At 44.3% G+C, this 27,004-nt stretch overlaps 1 protein-coding gene across 3 annotated transcripts in view; it reads right to left on the bottom strand.

The window, feature by feature from the left end:
* CACNA1G (calcium voltage-gated channel subunit alpha1 G) overlaps positions 1-27,004 on the bottom strand; it is a 152,439-nt gene that overhangs the window by 90,215 nt on the left and 35,220 nt on the right. For all 3 annotated transcript variants that reach the window (XM_043497274.1, XM_043497273.1, XM_043497276.1), the window contains exons 9-10: positions 1,691-1,842; positions 421-606 (exon numbers count right to left, since the gene is read on the bottom strand). In XM_043497274.1, coding sequence (XP_043353209.1) covers positions 421-606; positions 1,691-1,842 — 338 coding nt within the window. The remainder of the gene's footprint in view (positions 1-420; positions 607-1,690; positions 1,843-27,004) is intronic.

Raw genomic sequence — 27,004 nt, forward strand, 5'->3', positions numbered from 1 at the left:
GGATTTATTCTAGGAACATTCCCTTCTCTGCCCTTTGAAAGACAGTGTTTTGGTTAAGGCTTCTGGCATGCCCTCTGGACAGCAGCAGGAATGTGATGTCATATGCTTGCGGCCTTGGGGTGACGTCCATGGAGGAATCACCCAGCAGAAGGGATTTCCCTTGAGAACACCCTCATCAACACAGACATGACATCTGGCAAGAATTGCAAGATTCCAGCCAGGGATTGATCTGCAATGCCCATACCCGTTATGGAGGCTACTGTGCTTCTCATTCAGCAGTTCACTTCAAGAGACCACAGTCAGAGTTATTTACTTTTGTGAGCAATCTTCACATTCTCGTGTAGTCACTGGACCAGAAACTTAAAGTACAGAGCCAGGGCAGGGCATGAAAGGAAATCAGAGTCCTTGCCACGTACTCACCTAAAGATGAAGATGAAAAGCATCAGTAACATGCAGAAGGTGGCCACGTTGTCCATGGTCTTCATAAGAACTACTAGCTGGCGCTGGAGGGCAGGCATGAAGCGGACCAGCTTCAGGACTCGCATGAGACGGAATGTCCGCAGAACTGACAGGCCCCCACCTTGCTGTCCCACTATCTCCCAGACGCTAAGGAAGAAAAGAGATTTACAGTGTGGGCCTTGGTGTGGAAAAGGAAGCACTGAACATAAATGCATGTGGACAGCAATGAGAGAAAGGGAGAGAGAAGTGAAAGGAAAGATCCGCTCTCCAAGCTGGTGAAGCTCAGAGAAAACAGGGATGTAAAGTAGGGAGCCTGTCAGGAAGGTCTGTATGGACAGTGCCTTCTGATACCTGAATTAGTGTCAGATTTGCAAAGAATGGAGTCCCATTAGAGCATGCCAAAAACATGCCTGTAAATCACTGAGTGCATCTGCATGCACAATTACAGTGTCCGCATGTGCCCAGTGGGCACAAAAATCCAACAAGACATTTGTCAGCTAAAGAGTTCAGGTCTAAACTTCCCCAATATCTGGAGGTGTTTGGATCCAGGATTTGTTGTTTAGGGCTCTCTCTAGAAAAACAAACAAAATCGAAACCAAGCAACCAAAAACCCACAAAGCAAGACATGGCATGTAGGGGTGTGGGCGGTCATTTGTCTATAGGTATGTTTGATAATGTACAGTAGATGGTATAAAATATGTCACAGCAAATTAATCAACACTGCAGAGGGAACCAGTGATGGTCCATTATGGTTCTTACAGAAGGTGAAAATAATGATCCAAGGATTCAAATTCATTATATTAATGATGCACAGAAGTCAGAGAGACGGGGTGTGTATACTTTGAAGTGCGGAGGAGGAATATGAAAGAGGAACTCAGAAGTAGGCATAGATATGAGAGAGCAGAAAGGACACATGCTATTAAATAAGGCTCTGAATGAGGTGTCACAAAAAAGCATGGCTGGGCACATGGAAAACTTTGGCCAAGGGCCATTATACTAAGGATAGCTGTGTATATAATGAACTACCAAAGACAGGAACAAGGAGGGTTGCTACAGAGAGTTTTCAGAAGAGTAGAGAATTTATGGAGAAACAATGCTATGGGGTACAAAAGCTAACACAGGAGCACAGGGGCCTAAGTGACCCAGAAAGACCATTCTATCCATTATCCTCTGTTTTAATTCAACAGTCCAGTTAAGAGAAACCCTTGTAAGCAGAACACCATGCTTGTACCTGATCACTACAATGATCCCATCAAAGATGTTGTATGGATTTTTGATGTAGCCAAATGGACCATACACGAGGACTTTCAGCAGCATCTCCAGGGCAAAGAGGCTTGTGAAGACAATATTGCTGATCTCCAGGGCATTGGTGAGTTCCTCAGGCTGCGATTAAGAACAAAAAAAAAAAAATAAGGGGGGGGAAGTAGTTACATGATACAAATCTACTCTCTAGAGGTGTTCAGATTTAGATCACAAAATAGACCAGGGCCAATTGCAGGAGGATGTAAATAGTGATGTAAAGTGCATGTCACTAAAATTGTAATTTATAGCTGAGTAAAAGAACAAGATAGCAGATGGAAAAACTCCAAGAACAGTGTAAAAATAGCACTTATTATAGATTATAGAGGTAAATCCACCCATTAACTCCACATTAACTACAGCATCTCCACTTTGATGCCTGGTGTGATGCCATCAACCATAGTCATTCTTGCTTGGTGCAACAGTCCTTAGTAAACCATGTACATTTGATTGTTTGCTACTGTAACAGGAGGAGACAGTTGTAACACTGTCCAACAGAGAAACAAAGCATTATTTTCACACACAGATTATCCTATACAGAGGGGCAAACCAGAATGTTTTCTCACACACATCAATTACGTGTCTATTCTTTAATTTATTAGGTATCTTAATCTTACATAAAGACTAAAGCTAAGATTTTCAAAAGTCATTAGTGATTGTAGGTGCTTAACTTGAGATGCCTCAAAGGAACCTGACTTCCAGAAAGTGCTGAGCACTCTCAATGTGATATACCTTTAAGGTGTCTCAAATTTAGAACCTAAAAATGGAGGTACCCCAAAATCATTAGACCCTTTTGAAAATCTTACTCTGCACCTATTCTCTAAATAGAATTAGGCAAAGATACAAGCAACTGGAAACAGGGTCTTATAATGGGAAGGATCAGGAAACCTTAATAATAGATGGTGCTACCAGACCAGCATATAATACTTTGAGCTTCTCTAGTGCCTTTCACCCCGGGATCTCACTACAAACACTAATTAAGCCTTTTGATATCCATGTGAGCTAGGCCCCAATTATGATAAACACATTACAGAAGAGTAAACGGAGGCACAAAGAGTGAATTATCTAAGGTCACACAGTGACTCTATAGCAGAGCTAGAAATAGAACCTGGGAGCTCAGCTCTGACTCTCATTCTCCTGAGTTAGGTCCCAATCAGCAAAGTATCTAAGCATGTAAAATTTAAGCAACTTTACATCTGACAAAATAAGAAGAGGAATATCCTAAAATTAGCTGGCAATTTAATCTGTGACCTGGTGCCACTGTAGCATGTGCCGCAGGGCTATAAATACAAGAGTTCCCACTTTTCTGAAACCATGCAAGACAGGAACAGGGGTGGTTCAAGGACATCACCGTAGCCTTACACAGAATGTGGTCACTTGCAATCCTTTGTGTCTCAGTGCACCAAGATACCACAGTGAATGGGGGCTTTTTAAATACACAGATGAGACAGACAAAACCATTTTTTGCACTGAATTCTCTATCTTTGTTTCTCAATGTCTAAATCTCCACAGGCGTACGCTGAATCTTATATTTCACTTTGCCTTCCACCCTCCTGGCATAATATTTACTCTGTAAACTTGGACCAAAATTGTTCTGACATCAGAATGTAATCCCTCCAGATTTGGACCGACAATGGCAGGAGTTTGTTATAACAAAGTTAAATCCCTATCTAGTGATTGAGAAAATGGCTGTGTCCAAAAAAAAAAAATGTTATGGAAGGGAATTACCGGGTGTGCTTAGCAGATATTGTTTGGGCACTTCGGATCCCTCAGCCATTTCAAAGTGCTTTTGATTCCCTTCATGACATCAACAGCACTCAGCCCATGAAAGAGGCTGGATCGCAGAAAATATTTACTTTTTCAAGAACAAAAAGGGTGGAAGGCAAAAGATTTAAATGTGCTGAAGAGAAACCAGAGGGAAAGAAAACAAAGGGTTATTTATCGATTCACAGCTTGTTGTGTCACTCTTATCAGTAACTTAATCCTGAGGCTAGAGTTTGACATTACTTTTCTTGCTGATCTTGAGTTAAAATAAAACTACTTTAACTCATGCTATTAAACACACTCTTGGTTTAAAATGATAGATGTCCTGGAACACACACACACACACACACACACAATCATAAATCGGCCGAGAACTTGTATGTCAAGTGCCACCGCAGGACAATTTCAAAAGCCTGCACGTGTCATGAAAACTGCCAACTCATTCATAACTGCAGAGGCTCAGAGACAGCCTGTGCTGTTATTTTCATTAGGGCAGCTATTTCACTATGCAAAGAAATGTGCTCTTGGAATCTTTCCTCCTCGTGCATCACCGCCAGTAATTTGGAGCCTATAGGCCACAGTCTGCCATCAACTACACTTGTGCAATCCTTTGGCCATGAAAAACACGTTACAGAGTGTCTGCCAAACAGGGTTGCCCATGTATAACTGAGGGAAAAATCTGCAATGAGACCCCAGTGAACTCCGCTGACTGTCACGGGCCAGGCTAGAACCCGGCTCCCTTTCCCATTGCCAAGCTATGCACTCCTGGAGGAGGCAGGAAGAAACATTAAAAAATGCAGCCAGTCAAGGAGATGATCTAAGACATTGGCCTGCTAAACCCAGGGTTGTGAGTTCAATCCCTGAGGGGGCCATTTAGGGATCTGTGGCAAAAATTGCGGACTGGTCCTGCTTTGAGCAGGGGGTTGGACTAGATGATCTCCTGAGGTCCCTTCCAACCCTGATATTCTATCATTAATTACAAAAAAGTAATAATACTTTGCACTCAATTGACGCCTTCCATCTGCTAGGGGTACAGGTACCATCCCCATTTTACAGATGGAGAAACTAAGACAGAGAGAGGCCAATTGATTACCACAGGTCACACCATGAACTAAAGGCAGACCTGGTAGTAGACTTAAGGCTGGGATTTCCCAAAGAGCTTAGGGATTTAGGCTTCAAACTCCCACTGAAATTCATTGGGAGCTGAGCACCTAACTCCCTTGGGTTCTTTGACGTCCCATTCATGCCTGATCCCTCTCTTAAAAGCAACAACTAGGTAAACAGAGGCAGATAGCTGAGGCTGCATTCCCCACATGAGAGACGTGCATAAAGCAAGCCATTAAAGGCACCTGATCCAGGCTGTATCTAATCCCAACACTTCCCGGACACTGGTTTTTTTGTTTACAAGTGCTCTGCAGTAGCTTTAACCCTGGTAAGATGAGAGAGACGTACAGGGACCTGTCGGCAGGAATCAGCCAGTCTCCCCACTCATTGACAGAAGGACCGGAAAGCACTGTTAATAATCAGCCCCTGCTCAGAAGGGCTTCACCTGACACATGCTGTTGTAAATCATCTCAGAAAGCAACATCCTGAGGTGACAAAAATCTGTAATTGGTGTCACTGCTCTCGCTGGAGTTCAAGCTGTGGGAAAATCATTCTGGTGCCAGAGAGGTGGTCTGGGAGCTGAAGTGGGGACTACAGGTGGCTTATGTTGTTTATCTGGCAGGAAAGCCATTAGATGTGAGATTTGAAAATAACCTGCTTCCTGCATTACAAAGAGCAAAGATGTCACCCTGTAGCCCACACCACTCATTAGTGGGCTCTCCAGATCCTCTAACTCCAAGCACTTTTGGAGCTGGGGGCCGGGGGGGGGGAGAACAAGGATGGGCAGTGCAGATGCTGGGAGCTCAGTATCCCTCATACCAGCATCTATGCTATGGCAGAGGGTTTATCCTTTGCTTTCATCAAACAACGCCTGAGGAAAAATAAAATCCATCCATTTCCTCTTCCTCTGAATCCCGTCATGGCTCTCCCATGGCTCTCGACATGAACAGAGTCCAGATAACTCTCAAGGAAACACCACTCATATTCAGTCTGTAGCGCTTTCCATTCAGCCTCCCTTTCATGAGCACCATATTCACCATATCTTTGTTTACCAAAGTACATGTGGCCTGAGACTATCAAAGCTGCCTAGGGGGATTTGGACCTGAGATTCCCAGTTGAGGGTCCAAATCCCCATAGGCAGTTTGACCAGTCTCAGCTGTCCAGTTTCCACGAAGAGAGACATACAAAAATATGACTTTCAGAAGACCCACCTGACATAGGATATGTCTACACTGCTGTCAGAGGTATGACTGCAGAACACATAGACCCACCAGAGCTAGCTTTGGTCTAGTGAGTGCAAATACCAATGTAAAGATCTGTAGATCTAGAACCCAGTGTTGTAGGATCCTAGGTGGCAGATGCTTCCACATCACCCCCCAGAGAGCCAAGCTGAGCAGCATCCAACAATTACTAGAGGGCTAGGCACTGCAGGAAATGCCAGTCAAAGAGGCCAGAGTGACAGAACTCTGTGGCTGCCTGATTGGTCCACATCAACTATTAACTGTTTAAACCAGGAAGTTGCCCAAAGGACCCAGCTAAGCAACAATGCAGACTCTGCCTTGCTATTGCTACAGGCCTCGTCTTTTGCCCCATTTTGCTCCAGACTCTTGCCTTTGATCCTGGCCCAGTGGACACTACTGGGTGAGCTGCCTATGCCTCGGTCACTACAACTAATACATTGAATTGCAGCAGCATGAACGTCAGAGTAGGCTGTACCAGCTTGCCGGGGACCCTGAATAATTACGTGAGTGGCTAGCTTGCGCTGAAGTCTTTCATGCTGTAGCTTCACTGCTATTGGTACTCACACTCGCTAGATTAAAGCTAGTAGAGATCTCTCTTGATGTGCTGCAATCCAAACCTCCAAGTGCAATGTAGACATACCTTAAGAGATGGTGAACATGTCAAGTGCTCTCTTTAGAGATACTGACATAATATACCTGGGACGGTCAAAGATTCCTGACAAAGAACCAGTTGCTAGGATATGTTGCGAAGTAGGAAAGAGAGTTACACATCCAAGACCAAGTTGTTCTTTTCCTCACCATCATAAACAAGAGAGTTTGTTTCAACTACTCTGAGAGGGCCCTGAATGTTGTGGGAAACTGCTGATTTTGGAAAACAAAAGCTTTATTTGGTTTATGATAATTCTCAGTGCAAAACATGAACCTCACTTGCAGCATCATATCACCTGCCCACCAATTAGATTAAAGTGCATCTATCATAGATTGAGATTCTTCATTCATAGAGGATTTTGCTAATTCTCTCATTGGCTGTGGCAGCAACTAACTAAAAGGAAAGCGCCCTATGATTAAACCACAAGCACCTTGAAAGAGAGAGATTCTAAGTGTGATTCAAATGAAATCTCAAATGCGATGGACCAGATTTTAGCGGAGGCTTTGGTGAATATGAAATTCTGTTTCCTGGGCACCCAGTCTTACAGGTTACATAGCTGTAGTGTCTGTGAGACTGTCCCGGATACATCCAATGCTATGAATGGTGCATTTGCATGTGCACTATGGTCCATTTGTTGATGTATCAAGCAGTATGTTGACACGCTCTGGCTGCACGTCTGATGTGAAAAGACAGCACAGTGTCTCTCATAAAAGCCATGTGGATGATCAAATGTAGGTTTTCCAAGACTCCTGCAGAGGAAAATATCTGAGAGCATCAATAAGATCTTACTGTCGCCATCAAGAATTGAGCCATTCAGGGGAACCACTATGGCTGTAAGAAAATTTCTGTTGCTCTGGCTCCTGTTCTAGGAGACTGCAAATTTATCAGCCCAGAGCCTGCGGTGGGGGGCGGGAGAAAGATCTCTGCAGGGCACATGGTGTCTGGAACTCAGAGATGAATTCATTTCTTTTTCCCCCCCAATAAGCAGAATGATTCAGATGGTATGAAACCTCTCTTGCTGCTCACGGGAGAAGCATATTGAGCCCTGCTTACTGATTTCAAACTGTGCAAGTTAGTGGGAATCACAACGGAGTCAAGTAACATGGGCAACTAGAGAGGAACAAGTGAAACTTGAGCTGTTGTTCTCACACATCCAAGGCCAGGCTCTCCCAAGCTTAGACTGAAGAGTCTAGAGAGAAGCAGTCAAAAGCACTCCTTGCGGTTCAAAGACATCTCATCCTGGCAGGAGCAATCTCTCTGAATTGGATCAGTTATTGTCAGTCTAAGATGGGGCCTCCTGAAGACAGGGCTGGATCCAAGGACTGCTTGATCCCAACTGGTAGTGAGCACAGGGTTAACACAGTGGTACAGGGATCCCCTGGCTTCATCAAAAGAATGTCACATCAGGTGTCTAATGAAGGCATGAGTCACACTGGTCATCATAATGATTGCAAGATATATGTACGGAAAGTATGTGAGGAATTATGTGAATATGATGTTCTCTGTGCCGGTAGTTAAAGGCAAGTCACTCAAAGATAGCATGCATTGAGACACTTCTCCCGAGAGGAGGTGGGACATACTTATCTCTTTGGTGGACCACTGTGTACTGTTTCAGAGTAGCAGCCGTGTTAGTCTGTATTCGCAAAAAGAAAAGGAATACTTGTGGCACCTTAGAGACTAACAAATTTATATGAGCATAAGCTTTTGTGTACTGTGCATCTTACAACAGACGTCTATTAGCATAATGAGTCAAATGTCAATGAAGAGCTTGTGGAGACTACAGAAGAAAACAAACAGGAAGAGGTTAAACAGCTGGGGTCCAGAGCAGGGAAAAGGGGCTTGTTTTCAAGGGAAGATCAAAGATCAGAGATGCTCTGGAATCCTCCAGTCTGTGAAGACAAGCTGCCTCGATTGTGTGAGAGGGGGATTTCAACCATCCTGGGTGAAACCTGGGAAAAGGACTTGGAGCAATCTATCTTATAGAAGACACGCAAATGCCTCGTGCATTAAGTTTAGGCTCCAGAAAGGAGGCTATGGTTTTATTTTATACGTAACCATTTGTTTCCAATATTCTTACTTCCTATCACTTGAATCACTTGAATGTTTGTTGATAACTAACAGATTCTTATTTTCATTATAAATACACTGCTAGATCTATCTCAGTTCTGTGTGTTAAGTGGAGCGGTGATCCTGAGTTGAATCAGTGTGTGCCTATCGCTAACCTGCACAGAGAGCGCGAGGCCTGCGGGGGCCTGGAAGGCAATGCTTGTGTTACCCGAGGCTGGTGGAGTCAGGGAGCTGAGCCAGGGCAGGCAAAGACAAGACTTCCTGGTGCTAAGGGCAAGTGGTAGCAAGGTTCTGCGCAACCCTGAGTACTCCTGGGAAGCATCACAAGGGCCGTGTGCTCGTCTTGCAAAATACAGGAGGCACGGTACATGTCTGAGAGTGACTGTCCGTGTATGTGATGGGAATGGGCTGTAGGAAGGAAGGATGGGTTTGTAGTTAAGGCCCTGGACTGGAGCTCAGAAAATCTCCCAGCTCTGCCAAAGATTTCCTGGGTGACCTTGGGCAAGTCATTTAATCTCTCTGTGTTTCCATTCATCTGTCTGTAAAATGGGAATCATCATGCTTCCTTCTTCCTGCCCTTTATTTGTCTTACTCATTTAGATTAGATATAAGGTTTCCAGGGCAGGGAGTGTCTCTTGCTGTGTGTCCATCTAACGCCTTCTGCAATAGGGCCCCAATCTCAGCTGAGCCTGTAGGTGCAAATAACAAATGACAAAATGTTTCATGGACTCCTCAGACAGGCCTCACAATTTCAGAAATCTAGATAGAAGGGTTTGGAGCATCATAAGGGTGCCCTGGTTTAGAGGACATAAGGAATAACGTACCTGTCTTCATCCTATTAATTCCCATCGTCATTTGATATCTCTAATTTGTCTTGGCTAAGGGCAAGTTAAAAGGTTGCTTCGGCTATGTTTGCACCGCACATCCCCATCCTTTGCTATCCAAAGTGTTTTCTCCATGTCTCCTTTGTAGCCTCCTTGCACTGCTAAGTTGAGTGACTGGCACCCAGGTCTAAGCTTATCCCAAGGGAGAGCATCTTCACTGCAAACCCTCCCCCTCTCCTCCCCCCACCTTATTGTTCCTCACTAATTCTGCAATCATCTGTGTTTTTTCTGGGGGCACATCCCATAATTCTTTGTGCTGAGACACCCTACGATTTTCCCCCAGCAATTGTGGGAGAACTTGTCTGTCCTTGCGGGGAGGGGGAAAGCATGGGAAGGGCAGTGGAGGACTGTCAGCACTCGAGTGGGTCAGTACCCTACATCTTCACTTCCAAATGGGCAGGTGCCAGCCAACATTAAAGCAGAGCCCGCGTTCTCACCTACACTCCCCACTGGATAAAGTAACCCATCTTAAAGCCGGAGTTCGCTACTTTTAATTTCCCAGTTACAGTTGACAATGAGATGAGAGTGATAGGAATTATGCAGTCTGAACAATATTTCTCTCCAGTACCTACCTCCTCCCTTCCTCCATGTACATTTGACCAAAGGTCAGAAAGCTCCAAAGAGAATTTTACCCTTATCCCACTAACAATAACAAAATCAGTCCTGCCACAACGCAAGGGATGGACGGGGATGATCTGCCAGAAGGTCCCTTCTGATCCAACTGATTCTGCCTATTGTGTATCCAGAAGATGATGCAAAGTGCTCAGCTGCTAGAAACATTGCAGGATAAATTCTCTCTGAAATCATTACCATGGCAACCCAGGATTCCAAAGGAAAGATACAACAGAAAGAGAGAAAAGAACAACCTCAGCTATTTCCCAGGAAATACTAACAACATTTCACTGACTCATCATTTAAAGATATTTGATTTTTCTTTTATAGCTATCCACCCCACTCAACAATTTTAAGACACAAATGCAAGATTTCTCCTCCTGCCACTGGGTTTGACTCCACTGCAATTCCCCATCTCCTCACATTTCAGATCAGACATGCATTTGGTTGAAACTGGCTACAGACTCCGTTCTAGTGGGACAGCTGTCAGAAGCAAAGAAACATTCACAACCTATAAGCATCTGCCTCCATCTGCAGGGTCTTCTGGCTACATCCAAGAGTAAATACAAACCTCCTGCCCAGTTCTCCCCAGCCAGAGCTGGGACCCCCTGCCCCAGCGCATGCCCACTGAGTGGCAAGGAGGCCTTCAGTATCAGATGCTAGAAACAGCCCAAAGCTGCCAAGCTTTATCTTTGATTTAGTTGATCTCCTCCAATAAACCAGTCTTCTAAACACCCTTTCCTCTCTTCTCGTCACACCCATACACTTCATTACTTCCACCATGGCTGTGTGCGTCTGTATAGTTCTGGAACAGCTTCAGAAGGGTTGAGGCAGCTTTCAGGGCTTCCCCCTGTCCACCCCTCCTGTCTACCCCCAGAACAGTTTAGGCAGACTTCAGAAGCTCTTCAGCGCTCTGGACATCCTCAGAAGTGCTTCTGTTCCCTTCAGTAAATATAGCTCCTCTTAGCTCCAGACTGTCTTGCTATTTTATAAATAGAAACTCCAAGCCGTATTTTTGGCAGTGACATTCCTTGTGTTTGAGGGACCATACAAGGAAATGACTTTAGCTGTTGTTGTGTGTCTGTTGATGACTTTAACCTGAGTTATGATTAATCAGAACCTGATACATTCTCATCTTTCTATACTGATCTTCTGCCGAATTGGTTCAAAATAAAGCGCTCTCTCCATGGAAGATGGTTCAGAAAGAAACAGGATTGCAAGGACTTTTTTTTTTTTTGGGTGGCTTCAGCTCCCTCATTTTTTACCCATCTCACTGATACAAGACTATCACCACATAAGCAGATAGCGTGTGCTTCCAGGAAATCTTGGACTGTGTTCAGACTTCACTCAACTCTGCACCTCTCCTCTCCAAATCCACCCTGCCATGCCAGCCTGGTCACATGCAGAAGGGGCAGCATTATTCAAGTTTACCTCCTCTCCTGCCCCCAGAGTACATGTAGTCTGGGATTAGCAGCCATTTACAAAGAGGAACTGACAGGTGAATAGCTGAACCAGTCTCAGTTTCATCTCATCAAAATATACAGACAGGAGATTTTGCCACAGACTAAACTGATACTGAAACCTGTAAGAGCTGAACATCTGATGCCATAATCAACATGCTGCAAGAGCCATTCAGAAGATGGTTTCTCCTCCAGGTGAACTGGTTAAACAAGAGGAACTCTCCTTCCTTTCTGTCATGTTCTGTCATTTCTTCCATCCTCCTCTCAGGCCTTGTCTACACTACAAAACAAGTTGACCTAACTTACGTCAGCATACAGCTGCCACAGTAACTACATCACTTGTGCAGGTCTACACTTGGCTCCTTGTGTCAGCAGTACGCGACTTCCCCAGGAGCGCTTGCATCAATTGGACTGTCCATGTGGGGCGGCTCCTGAAAGCCAGTAACAGTTGGCATAAACAACGCAGCGTCTACACTGTCGCTGTGTCAACTTAACTACATCGACCATGACTCTATGTTACTCATGGAGGTGGAGTTAAGTTAGTGTAGTGGGGCAGTTACATTGGCAGGAGCGAAATTTAAGGGTGGACATTTCCATAGGTAGGTCGATGTAAGCTGCCTTGTGTCAGCCTAATTCTAGTTTAGACCAGACCTCTCTTGCTACTACTCCTCTCCCTTACACTTACCATCTTGCCCCTTCTGAACTCGCACTCCTTTTGGGAAGGAGATATTGTCCAGTGATTAGGGCATTACCCTAGGACTCAGGAGACCTGGGTTCAACTCCCTGCTCTGCTACAGACTCCCTGTGCTGCCAGGGACAAGTCACTTAGGCTATGTCTACAGTGCCCCACAGTTCAGACTATGGGGGTGTGAATAGCATTGTGCACCGACGTGCTGGGCTGCAAATCCCCTGTGCGGACCCTATGGGCAGGAACAAACAGGTTCCTAAATCACATTAACATGGATTGTAAGGTGCTCAGAATAGACAGTGACAGGGACCCTGTAAGTGCAGACAGAGGCTTTCACTTCCCATTCCAAACTTTCTGTTCATTTTTAACTTGCTTCACTGGGGTGGTTGGCCTTTGCAGCTGCATTATTGGCAGTCAGCTCTTCCTGTCGTTGGTGACAGGAAGGGTGGTCTCTAATAGGGCCAGCTCAGCATAGGACACCAGAGAGAGAGAAAGGAAAACTGTAGCAGTGAATGGATTTAATGGACAATGGAAAGCATGAAGGGCAGGGGCAGACCATCTTTACTGAGGAAGGAGATAGTGCTCGTTAAAATAAATAATGAACAGCAATCCCTACCCCCTCCAAACTGGGTCTGTTTCCCCGGGAAGGTGCTGAAAAAGGACTTGCAGAGTCCAGCTGAGTACAGGGGCCATAAGGAAAATACCTACAGCCTAGAAGCAGCGTGGGGCTGATGTAAATGGCGCTATGTTGTCTTCCCTCACAAATCCTGGCACTGGGGAGAGGGCTGCGTGCACAAAGGGACATACCTGTAACACTGAGCAGTCTGGGTATTCTGAGCTGCTCTGCTGCCCATAACCAGTCCTGGAGTGGGGCAGGGGGAGGGGGAGGGGAAGAGGATCTGCTCTGTTTTAACTCGGTTACAAGCCCTAGAAGCAGCAGCTCAGAGGACACAAAGGTTGTCTTCAAATCACCTTTGCCCCACAACTCCTAGAGCTGTGCCTTCTGTCCTGCATCTTTCAGGAGATGTAGCAGAGCATCTCTGTCCTAGCTTGAGATCTCAGGAAGATTAGTATCCTCGAAAATGCAAGAAAAACATGAACTGGCTCATCCCTCCGCCCAGCTTTTGAAGGAGTTTAAGCTGAACAAAAGCTACATTTCCACTTGGTCACACCTGGTAAATCCTTGAGATTTAATACCCTTGATTTCTAATTAATCTAAACAAAGTACAAACTTCATTCCCCATTAGCACTCAAGAATATACCAAGGGCAAAAACAGACTCACCCTGTCTTTATAAAGCTTTCATGGAGCTTTGCTGAAACTGGGTTTCTTATACATGTAACATTATCCCTAATTTTGACTGTTAGATGGAGGAAAAGCCTATTGTTTCCTAATGACATCAAGAAACAATTCGACCAAATTGTCTCCAACAGGCACATTTAGCAGATTGGAGACAGAGGCTTTTGAACCTTGCTTCCCATCCTCCTCCACTTTAGGGAGTTAAATAGGGTGACAATGGGACACAGCATTTTGGCAGAGGTAGAATGAGGTAAGATAAGGCAGCAGAGGCACTGGGACAAAGCTCTGGAGTGAGATAAGATGAGTGAAAGAGAGGATTAAATATGGGTAAATCACACAATAAATAGTAACTAGGCAACATTTACAAGCAAGAACAACAGCTGGTGTGACTCGACAAAATTACATGGGCTTCAGTGGGGCTACATTGATTTACATCAGCTAGGATGTGGGTCAAAGTGGCAAATGTAAGCCGTGAAGAAAGAAGGAGAAGTCCCTGACTACACACAGATAATTGATTTGTCATCCACACCAGGATGACACAGTAAGATTTGAGCAAGTACATCATCTCCCCCATTTCACTGAGTCCAATTCTGAGCGCAACACTGTCAGAGCAGAGAGGACATGTGGGTACTATTGGCAGTTGAAATGAACAGCTTAAATGACAATCCGATGAAGCCTGTGTAGTCCTCAGTGTCTGAACAAAATGAACAGGATAGGATTGATACTTTCTGCTTCCCATCAAGGAATTACAGAAGACTTTAGCAGAAAAGAGAGGACAAGTGAGCCACGTAGCCAAATATTCGGAGAACTGAACCTTCTTGCCAAAAATTTCAAGCCTGTCGCTGTTGCATAAAAATCTCCTGTAACCTTCAAATCCCGCTAACTTCCAGAGTTTGGGAAAAGTCTTCTGGCTGAGCCAGACTTCTCTCTTTTCCATGTGCTTGGTCACTAAAGCAACATTGTATTTTTGTGTCTTATTCTGGAAGGCCTTTGGGAATAGAGTCAATAGAGATACACTAATTCCGCCAAGAGGCCATCAATTCCTTCTATGTATCGAACATTTGCATGACCCCATTAGGCACATGACCGTGAAAACAATTAGCCTCTGTAACAACAGAGAATGGGTTTTGAAAGTCAGCCATCACTGTGATTAACAGTTCTGACAGTTTCCATTAGCATTGATTTGATTTCAATAGACTGCAACAGCAAACTTTTAATAAGGGTAAATACTGGTTAAAGGTAAGCTAATTAAAAGGAGCACATGCAAATCTATAGGGCACATCATTTCCCTGCAATCTGCATAGCCTAGTCAACTGTAAGATTAACCTGATATTACAGATACAAGCACTGAGCTGGGAAAAGATGACAGGCTGTGAGGGAAGAAAAGCCTCAAAATGCTGCCAAAGTTTTGATCACGTGGTTAAGAATAGCTGGTATGGGGCAGTGGAGATGTGTAATGAAGTTAAATAGAGAGGTGGGATATACACCAAGACAGAGATAGTGATCTCTCTATGAATTAAGGGCTGTGTATGAAGATATGAATGTACTGACTAATGGACGTGATTCATAGTGATCTCATGACAGAATCACCAGGGAAGGTCCCAGTTCAAAGAAGCACATGCATGGGTCCCATTTAAGCATGTGCTTAAATCCCATTGAAGTACTTTTCTGAAAAGCTTTCCTTTTTCTTCAATCAGGGCCTAATGGACTAGGTTCACAGAGCTTTCATGAAGAAGATGCTGAATTCAAACCAGGTTGAGCCGAACTGAAAGGTGAGGCAAAGTATTATGGGCCATATCCTCAGCTGGTGTAAAACAGCACACTCTCCATTGATTTCAATGGAATTCAGTGCCAATTTACACCAGATGAGGATCTGGTGTGTTCCATGCAGATGATCCTTCACGGTCATGTACATGAGATAAACTTGAAGGGAAACCTACCTGCTAACAGAGCTGCATGATGCACAGAGCTAATAGTCAGTATCAGGGAGAATTCTTGGACACAACTGTAAGGACTGGGTAGAATCCAAGGAGGTATAAAATAGATATTAAAAATGTCACTTACTTTATTTAAACACCCCAAAATCTACTGATCGTGAAGGCCTGACACAAAGCCACCAATTGAAGAGAATTCAGAATTCAGGCTTCTTTAGTCCACTTCATCTGGTATGGCAGGGGTCAGAGAGAGCATGATGTTCCATGCTCTGACACAAGCCACTAGCACAGTCAGCAGGAGAGAACATGCCATTAATGCAACTTACCATGCAATTATTCCAAGACCTGGGTAAATCAGTTTGGATAAGACAAAGGGTGACCTGAGCCCTGCTCATATTATATCAAGGATGTGGCTCTTCCAGAACACAGCAGGCCACACAACATTGTGATCCTGAGATGCTGACGTTTTGCTAAGTTCAGTGTTGAGTTGGAAGGAGCTGCCCCAATATGCCCAACCAATCTTTCACCCCCAGCCATTAGCTATGTTCCGAGACTTGCCTTGTCTTAAAAAGGATGGGAGCTCAGGAGTATAGTAACCGCAAAGCCACTCTAGGGCTTATCCTAAAAGCACCTTGCAGGATGGGCCCATTATTGGACTCCATGACGGCTGCAGACATTCAGATCCATAGCAGAGTTCCACTGCTTTTACGCTTAACCGTCTGAACTTGGTGCTCAGTTTAAATTAGTTCACAGCATCTTGTAAATATCCTTAATCACTGACTCCTCAGCCTGCCCAATCAGCAGCAGCCTCGATGTTCTTCCACACCTGCCCTGTCCCTCCCTTCCCCCTCTGATCTATCCTCTCTCTTTTCACATGGAGTTCAAACTCTTTGGGGTTACTAAGGGCTCTGCCTGTCTGAATTGCCCCCTTCCCCCAGACTGTTTTTTTCACCTGTCTCCTCCTTTCACTCTCACCTTCTTGCCCCTTTTCAGCCTCTCTGCTTGGAATTATTCCCCTCTTCCTTTGCAACCAGCACCCCGGCCCTCCTCCTGCCAATCCTCCCCATGAAACTCATTCCTTTCCTGCTCCTGAGTTTGGTGGTGAAAGCAGGGGGAGTTCTCACCACATCACTGAGGAGGAGGAGGAGTGGGTTTGTTGCCCCCCCCACAGCCATCCAAGGCAAGAACGGGAGCGCTCCCTCTGCTTCCCCTTATCCCTGACTGCATTACCTACTCCTCTCCTCTGCCCTACCCTACAGACCTTTTAACCCTCACACCTCTCCTCTCTTCCCCTCCATCAGGGTTTAATTTCTGGCAGGGCTGAGCCCTGGCATTTCTGGGCTTGGCAGTTCATAGCTCTGGCACCTCTGGGCTTAGTGCATTAGTTATGACTGTAAAAAAACTACTTGAGCCCCAGCCTTCTTTCATTACAAATTAAGCACCATTCTCCAAGTTACCTTCATGGCCTAGGAACATCTTTTTTACCCCATCATCTCACTGGGGCAGGGCCCATGACTGTGGACAATCCCTTTAAAGCACCAGGCAGAGCTATGGTCCAATTTTGAATGTCCTTTCACAGGGTACTATAAACCAGTATGACCAACTCACCAGCCAGAGCATCCAGTCAAGCTCTTAACAGCAGCAGCATTTCAGGTCCCCTTCTTCCAGGATGGGCGGATTTCTCAAAATCAAAAGGGTCTCACATAAAAAAGGGCCCTTCCCCTAACCAGGGTCCCCTGCAGGTCTCTCTGCCAACAGAGCTGTTTGTTAGCCTTTTATCTAAGGCCTAGGTGATGTGCAGAGTATCATCTTTATCCCTGGCGTCATACCCATCACCTGGGAGGTGCCTCATTAGTCACAAGTGGGGCTAAGACCACCTCTCCCTTAAAGGGCCGACCTACCCAAGCTGTGACACGCCAATATAGGTACAGCTCTGGCAGCAGCAGTGTGAACTGTGTTATTTGCTACAGTTGTATTTGCATTTCAGAGTGATTATAAATATGTAGGCAGGGTTCTCTTCCTTTCCTGTCCAACTGGAGGGAGCCTTGTGTTCACAGACCCATGGACATGTAGGGCTGGAAAGGACCTCAAGAAGTCATTATGTCTAGGCCCCTGCACTGAAGCAGGACTGAGTAAACCTAACCTATCCCTGACAGGGGTTTGTCCAGCTTGTTCTTAAAAATCTCCAATGATGGGGATTCCACAACCTTCCTTGGAAGCCTGTTCCAGATCTTAACTACCCTTATCGTTAGAAAGCTTTTCCTAATACCTAACTGAAATTTCCCTTGCTGCAGATTTAAGCCCACCACCTCCATGACCACTGAAGACAAGGCAAGGAAACAACTGATCTCATCTGATGAGCTTGATGTCATCCACAATTGTGATAAACACACTCTCTGCTCCATTATCCAAGTCACTAATGAAAATATTGAATAGTACTGGATCCAGGCCTGACCCGAGGTACCTCACTAAATACATCAATACCTATTTGACAGCAAACCACTAACTACTCTGAGTATGGGCTTTCAACCAATTGTGCACCCACATTATATTAATTTCATCTAGACCACATTTCCCTAGTTTGCTTATGAGAATGTCATGTGAGACTGTGTCAAAAGCCTAACTAAAATCAAAACATATAACATCTACTGCTTCCCCCCTTCCACTAGGCCACTATCCCTGATGAAGGAAATTAGGTTGGTTTGGCATGATTTGTTCTTTGCAAATCCATGCTGGTTATTCCTTATAACCCTATTCTCCTCCCTGTGCTACAACAGTTGTCTAAGTATCAGTAAAAAGTATCAGACCCATCACCATGAGACAACTAATTAATCACAAGCAGGACTAAGACTACCTCCCTTAAAGGGCCAGCTCACCTGTGAACGGCACTTTATAACTCCAATTAACTGAACTTTCCCCCAAGACTCAAAGCAAATCCTGACAATATCTGAGGTTCAATACATGTAAGATTTTCCTCCCATTACCCCACCTCCTTACTTCTACCCTGACTTCAGACAGAAGCAGAAGTTCCTAGATACCGTGTAGAAGGCTGTATTTGGGTCACTGGTGTAACAGGCCTGAATCTCTAACACAATCACTGCAATGGTTCCTCCAAATCCACTAACTTCTCTGATATTACTGCAGTGGCAGGAGATCATTAATCCCCCGATTACAATCTGCACAGACGTTACACTCCATAATGCGATTAGGAATGTTTCAGTTTTACACAGAATTTTCTCCTGATCTTGATTATTTACATAAATAAATATAGACCCTTAATCCATTTTGTCAGCGACTTTTCCTAAGACACCTTGGCACAGATGGCTGATTCTTTCATGTTGCAGAGGTTATTAGATTGTAACATTACTAGTGACAACATTACATCATTTGTATAGTTTCCTACTCAAGGCCCCTGCAGCTTGATGCACTAAGAATTAAGCTCACGCAGAGCCTGGAAAGATTACTTTTACCTTCTGCAGATTGAGTTTGCACATCAGCTTGTGTTTTGTGATGCTGCTATTTTGTGGATTCAGATAACATATTGCTACAGCTGACAATGCTCCATTTGGAATGTTCCTGTTTAAATTGCTGTCAATTGCCTCCCTCTCTCACCTCTTGAACAATCACTTACCATATACTCTATGGGGCCTGAGTCCCTGTCCCAAAGAGTCACCCTTATAATTTGTCTGATTTGCCTTCAAGAAATTCACAAAGATGATTGGTGGTCCTGAACCAACTTCTCCTTCACTGATCAGGACACACCTAAACTTCTGGATCCACAGAGACTATAATGAGCCAGATCCAAGCCCCAGATCTGAGCAAACTGGAATTTTGGAAAGTTCAGATTGGAACTTTTTAATATAGGCCTGCTTCTAGTTTGTTACATTATCAACAGTAAAACACTGCAAAAGATGGCGGATGGAATTCAAGAACTACTTAAACAAATGAATACGTTGAGTACATTTCATATGATGTGAGCTCAGACAAGGAAAATCAGAACATTCAGGCAGTTTAATGCAACCGAGGTTATAAAAAACTCCACCTTAAGGAAGCCCTTGCTAAATTCCATCCTCTGTTTAAAAGAAATAGTTCAGCATCAGGCCTTAAATGAGGCTTGGACATTTCATTTCAAGGGAAGACTTTAAAAGAGAAGCAATCAGACAACATGATTTGGCTTATGGCCAGAACCGGGGGAAAAAACCCGAAGAAATATTCTGTTTGAGCAGGACATGCCTTTGCAAAGCAAAAGAACAATACTGGCCACATGAACCTGGATCACTGCAGAATCTGGGCTTCCAAAAGGCAAATGATTCAACTGGCTCAACAGTGAACAGCTCAATTTCAGCATGTATTTAAAGTGCCTTGATCACAGTTGTAATTCTCTATTAGGAGCTAACAATTTCTACTTGCATTTTCATTTGGTCTCTTCCTTTTACTTCTCATTTGTTTTGAGCCTTTTTTTTTTTAAATAAATTCTCAGTAAAAATCTAGGGACTTTAAAAATGGCAGTTTTCCTCAATTTGCTCTTTGGACCCTGATCCACAGCCTAATAAAGTTAATCGGAAGACTCCCATTACCTTCAGTGGGTTTTGGATTGAGCCCTTAAAGCACTCCTGTGAAGTCTAACTATTACTGCGACCAATGACCTGACATGATTGTAGGCTACTCCTTCCACTTTGCAATTTGGGACTGGGAATGGTTTAATCGTCTGCAGGCCGCCTTCTCTCTGCTTCGTCATTTGGGCTCAAACCTGGCTAAACGGGCATTTGGCTGCTTTTACACAGTGCCTTTCCACAGCCATGTGGTTTGCAATAGGATTCTCTGCCTCACACGTACAACTTGATGCGTCACCAGGATGTGTCATTGGTAAAGCTAAATTTTTGTCATGGATATTTTTAGTAAAAGTCAGGGACAGGTCACGGGCTTCCGTGAATTTTTCTTTATTGCCCGTGACCTGTCCCTGACTTTTACTAAAAATATCCATGATAAAATGGGAAGGGACTGGGCAGCTGTGGGGTGGCTGGGAGCTCTGGGGCCCCCACCACCAGTGGGGATTCAGAGCTCCAGGATCCCCCTGCCACAAGCAGCAGAGGGAAGCTGCATGGTCTCCCTTCCCCAGTAGTGGGGAGCTGTGGGGGTCCCCCTGTCCCCCACAGTGGCTGGGAGCTGTGGGGTATTTCCCACCCCCCCGCCTGTGCGGGCGGCTGGGAGTGGCGGGGTACCACCCTGCTCATGGCAGCTGAGAGCTTGGGAGCCTGCTGCCTCAGGCGGCGGGGGTACCTCACAGCTCCCTGCTGTGCAGGAGGTGGTGGGACCCTGCAGCTCCCAGCCGCCAAGGCTGAAGTGATGGAAGTCTTTGGAAGACACGGATTCTGTGACTTCTGCGACCTCTGTGACAAAACTGTAGCCTCAGTCATCGGGTCCCCATGGGGCCTCCCAATGGCTCTCTTAGCTCAGTCTGTGATCACTGGACCTTCAGATTGATTTATTCCCAGCATATCAGGGGTCCTCTTTTCAAATGAGGGGTCTTGTCCGTCGGGGAAGCAGAGGATCATATATTACATATCCTGATTTGATATGTGAAAGTCTCATTGTGATTGCAATGGTGCAGATTCTCTTTAACCAGGTTGATATACAGTGCTGATGCACTGTAAATATTCAGTGTATGATCCTGGGTATTCAGCACTTATAGTTCCCTTAGTGCACTGAACTGTTAACATGAGTCTAGAGAGCTGAAGGTTATTCAGCTCCTTAGTGAACTGGTCAAATTTCCCCATGAGGAATAGCCAGCAAGTTCTTAAGTGGTCACAAGTCCCATTCACCCCCCCGAGCAACCGGCATTTTTGTTCCTCCGCACTAGGTGAGCCTGGTAAGGACTGAATGGTACATCATGCTGCGGCCGCAGGTAACTGACAGCCCTTTCCTTCCATGGAGCAGGATAGCTTCTTGAAAGACAGTTTTACTGAGACTTCAGATTTTAATGTTGGCTGGAACACTAACAAGTTTAATAAGCAGGAGAAAGAGCAAATGCAGCTTTAACTAGCGCTCATCATGACAATCTAGTGATTTGTCAGGATCCTCCCTGAAAAAAAAGCCTTCCCTTTTTTGCTGTCACCCAGCATCCTGACATCTACTTACGTTACAGAGATGAGAAAATGAAGTGTGGGATACATACATATATATATACCCAAGTGCTGGCCACATTACATGGATACACAGACACATGTCCTCATGCCCATGCAGAATATACACATACTCTGCTGAATAGACACATATAATCCTAAACACAAATTGCTAGCTGAATACTTACACACACTACATGATTCCTATATCAAACATGCTTACTGATGGCTGAATACACAGTCACTTACCAAACAGGTATCTACTGTTACCTAAATACAACACACCCACACATACACCAGTACATGTATATATCTACAGCCAAGAAGCAATATGGTTCAGTGACTGCAGTGCTGGCTTCGGATGTACGAGACCAGCGTTCTAGTCCCAGTTGTGCCACTGATCTAGTGTGTGACAGCCAGTAAGTCATTTCACTTCCCTGAACCTCAGTTTCCCTTCCCACATATGTCTATTTAGACAGTGGGTTCTTTGGGCAGGGACTGTACAGTGGACAGCTGTGCAAATAATTGCTTTTTCAATTCACTGGCCTTACCAGAAATATTGGGAAAAATTATTTTCGGGTTGAAATGTTTCAGTTTCAAGGTTTTTTAACTTAATAAAATTGAATTCAATTTCAAAACAAAAGGTCATTGCGAATCGTAAGGTTTCATTTCCAAATGTTGAATTGAAACTTTCTGATTTTTCCCCCACCAAAATGTTGGTTTTTTCCCACTGAAATAATTCAGGAAATTTGACATGAATTCAGGAAATGGTTTGGTTGACCTGAATTTGCATTTTTTTTTGACAAAAAAAAAGGTTTTGGCCAAAAAATTTTACACAGTTCTAGTACAATGTGGCTATCAAATAAATAATAAAAATACAACTAGCAGAATACATTAAAACAGATGCTATGTTGCATGCCTACTGCTGGCTGAATCTACTGAAACACACCCCTATCCAGTACTGCTGCTGAATACATTTACTGGCATGCGCATACATATACTACCTAGGTTTGAGGGCCTCAGGCCATAAAGGCTTTCTATAAACTCATTCATTCTTTAAAGTTCCTACAGGTGCAGAGCTTTGACGTATACATTGCCACTTTCTATACAGCTCTCTTTCCTTTCCATTACAGGTGTTGAACTGCTCTGTGGAAAAACAATCAATTTACCAGACATATTAGAATACTCAGCAACCTGGAAAAGGTCCCAAGCCTGCCCAGCGCAGCCGCTGGACAGTGTTATGTGATCTTAAACATGCTTTAATTTCTTCATACTCTATCCAGTACTTTCACACTATATCTAGTATGCAAGAACCATAGCTACAGTCCTGAGGGCGGTTGGGGAATGGGACCTTCTAAAATGGGAATATGCACATAGTTAAAAACATCCAGGTCCTAATCTGACCCTTATGCCAGTGCAGCGGCAGGAACTCCAAGTGGCTGAGCTGAAGCGTGATTTGATGTTAAATAGTTGGGGGGAAATCAGTGAATCACTCAGATGGGTCATTTCAGAAAATGACAGAACTGAAAGCCTAGGTTCTTAAGCACAAAACACTAACATATTTTAAAAAATGTAACACCCACCTCCCACAGCACTAGCTAAACTTACAAGGTCCGTTGAAGTGGTTAGCAAATGGGGAGGTCTTGTGTTTAGAATTCCTGGCCTCCTTTCTCTGCTCTGTGGTGCATTAAATGAGTACAGTGACTTGGTTCCCTTAATCTCAGCTTGACTCCCTATTGTTCCTTACCCCACCTACCACCCAGAGCGTAGGGGAGTCTTAGTTATAATTTACAGGCTGTGGAGCTGTCTGATGGCATGAGTTAAAGTAGGCCACTTTAAATTAAAAGCACTTTAAAGCAGGCCACTTTAAATTACATCCTCATGTTGGTTTCCTTGCAATTCTCCTCTTTTCTGGTCCCCTGACCTTCAAATGATACTAGCTTAGATTCCTGTTCACTCTCTGAGATGTGGGGGTACAAATTCAGAGGTAATGTGCAGCGGGGAAATGCAAGTTGGTGAGTGACAGTCTAAGGGCCTGTCTACACTGGGGAAATTTTCTAATTCATTTTAAAAACTGATTCAGCAAAACAGATTTTTAAAGCAGCTCAGTAATGGAATATCCCCATTTTACCGATAGGGAAGTGAAGCACCAAGAGACTATGGGTACATCTACATCTGAGGTGTGTTTCCCAGTTCCCGTAGACATATCCACACTAGCTCTGCTTGTGCTAGTGCCTAAAAATAGCCACGTCCCTGCAGCAGCACAGGTGGTGGCTTGGGTTAGCTGTACCCGTGGGCACAGCTAGCGCGGATGTGTCTACACAAGCTGGGAATCACACAGACCAGCTCAAATGTCAATGCACCTTTTGTAACTTACTTGCTGAAGGTTGCTTGGGATTTCTGAGGCAGAACAGGATTTTTCAAGTCCCAAACCAGTGCCCTAACCCCTGGGCTCTCCTTTCTCTATAATAATCCTGGTAATTAGTGTGTCTGTTCCCCACTCCTCTAAGTGCCATTCTTTTGACCCGGCACCATAAAATATGTCCTAAGAGAATTTAGCCTAATATAGCCTGGCTCACTCAGGACTGGATGCGTGAAAAGCCCATGCCATAAATATTCATTAAATAAGCAAGCGAGCTTAATATAGAAACTCAAAGTCAAGTACTCTTAAAGCCCCCTCATTTCTTTTCAAACAATCAGCCAATGAAGATAAATTTGGTGAGGTCGATCACTTGCACTTTCAGGCGAAGGCTGTAAATCTCACTTTGTAAAAGAAAAATCACATGATCCACTGTTTATAATCTCTGCAGAAAGACCTGGGCCAGCATTTCTCTGTCCTAATTCCCAGTCTCATAACTGTCAGATTAGGAAACTGTAGTGTATAAGCCTCCTGAGTTTACAGAAAAACACCTCTTTGCTCTCTGCCACCACTTAATCGGATGAACTAATAAAATATGATTCACTGTTCATACCCAGTGCCTGGAAGAAAGGAAATGGGAACAGAAGTAGTTTAAAAAAGCCATCTAAAGAATCTTCCACTCACAGCCCTTGGGGTCCCTCCCTTACCTACCAACTTCATCTCATTACCCATAATTTACCACCTCTTTCCCCTCATAATCCTTTGGGCCCCATCTACCAGCTTATGGTGTTTTCAACATTGTCTCAGAGCCCATAGGGCTGTTCACACTCCCCTGTGGTGTCTTTTGACAGTGGTAGCTCCTCAGAGTCACAACACTGGCGCTGGCAATGTCAATTGTTTTTAATGTCAGATAAAGGGAAGGAGGGATGGGGCAGATATGGGAAGGAACAAACTGGTAACCCTCCCTGGATGATGCTTGCACTTCCGCTAAACATGTGTAAGAGCATAGTGGTCTTGCTTGAATACAGTCTCAGAGTACATGGCATTTCCATGCTGCTTTTGGTCCAACATAGTTTCAATGAGGATGAGTCTACAGGAGCTTCTCATGTGCTACTCTAGCAGAAGTAGCTTTCCTAGGATCTTCCTTTCCTCAGGGCCAACGATCTATTGTTTGGATTAAGCAGCACTTCCAGCAGCACTAAAAATAAAACTGCACATTCAGGGTACTGGACGAGCTTTAGATAGAGAAACGTTCCAGAAGAAGGTGACAAATTTGTGCAGGCACCCTGTTGCACACACAAAAACTGCACTTGCATAGGCAAATTTTAAAGGTGCAACTTATCATGGGCACCAAACTTGGTGAATCAAGCTGAATCAATCAAGGTGAATCAACAACAACCTTAGCTGTTTCCAATGGAATAAGACCAAAATAATAGATTTATATATAGACGACATTTCTGTCTTTACCTTTAATAGCAAAAGGTTCAAAAAAGGGCAACAAAAATTATTAGGGTATGGAACAGCTTCCATATGAGGAGAGAATAATAAGACTGGGATTTTTCAGCTTGAAAAAGAGATGACTAAGGGGCAATATGATAGAGGTCTATAAAATCATGACTGGTGTGGGGAAAGAGTATATAAGGAAGTGTTATTTACTCCTTCTCCTAACACAAGAACTAAGGGTCACCAAATGAATAGGTAGCAGGTTTGAAACAAACAAAAGGAAGTATTTCTTCACACAACGCACAGTCAACCTGTGGAACTCCTTGCCAGAGGATATTGTGAAGGCCAAGACTATAATGGGATTCAAAAAACAACTAGATAAGTTCATTGAGTATAGGTCCATCAATATCTATTAGCCAGGATGGGTATCCCTAGCCTCTGTTTGCCAGAAGCTGGGAATGGGCAACAGGGGATGGATCACTTGATGATTACCTGTTGTCCATTTCCTCTGAAGCACCTAGCATTGGCCACTGTTGGAAGACAGAATACTGGGCTAGATGGACCATTGGTCTGACCCAGTATGGCCGTTCTTATGTTCATCTATCAAAATGAGAAATATGAACTTTCCATCCTCTTCTTTATTTTGCCCCCCAGGTTCTTCAGATACAATCCCCAGATAATAATGAAAGAATGATGAGTCTCCAATACCATCAGACACTTTCTCTCCCAGCGGTACAGAAATATTCCAGTAAGCTCAGCAATTGAAGGTGAAACAGCACGAGACTAATCCTACTTGTAGGACTGCAGAGTGCATCTCCATTAAATACGTACTGAAAACAAAAGTTAGCCAGCCATATTGTATTAAGAGTTCAGAAAGAATGTGCTGGTTTGAAGAGACACATTTAGCACACTGAGTGGGTCGGAGTCTTCCTAATGTTTAGTCACTGATGCGTTAATACCACAGGAGGACACTGGAATCTGGAATTACGTCTGCTCAGTTCGCAACTACCGTGCTGACACAGGGAGCTATAAACAGTGGAAGAAATGCCTTTGCATCCAACTGCAAGTGACTATACAAATAAGAAACATGTCAGAAAAAGAGAAAAGTAAACAATAAAGGCTCAAAGTACAGGGGAGTTCCCAGAAAACACTGGCCATCGGACAGGAATTGTTCTACCCAGTTCCGGTGTCCTGGAAACTTCCTGTGCATCACTGGTTAGAGGAACAAATGGAAAGGGCCTCCCTATCAAAACATCTCTCTCAGTCCTGTATCAGTGGAGGGCTGTTGGCTACCGTACATTCCTCCAGCGACCCGTCTAATGAGAGACTTGGGGTAACAAGGGTTTTACAGGGCGTAAGCACAGAGCCAGCTAAGCTCTTCTACTAAAAGTCAACACAGAGCTCACCCACAATTATCCAACAGTAAGGCCTGTGTGCACATGCCCCTGGATAATATAATCAGGGCCCAATTTTCAGAAGAGGCGATATCAGGTGCTTTGATGTCTATGTGTCATACAATGCACCCACCAAACTATGCATTAAATTGTTTGCAGCTACATCACTTGGGGTGAAAAACCAGAGACTGAATGGAGATCCCTTTGAAAGCTGGGACCTCAGTGTA

The sequence above is a fragment of the Dermochelys coriacea genome, chromosome 14 (assembly GCF_009764565.3).
Source record: "Dermochelys coriacea isolate rDerCor1 chromosome 14, rDerCor1.pri.v4, whole genome shotgun sequence".
In the NCBI taxonomy this organism is placed as follows: Eukaryota; Metazoa; Chordata; order Testudines; family Dermochelyidae; genus Dermochelys; species Dermochelys coriacea.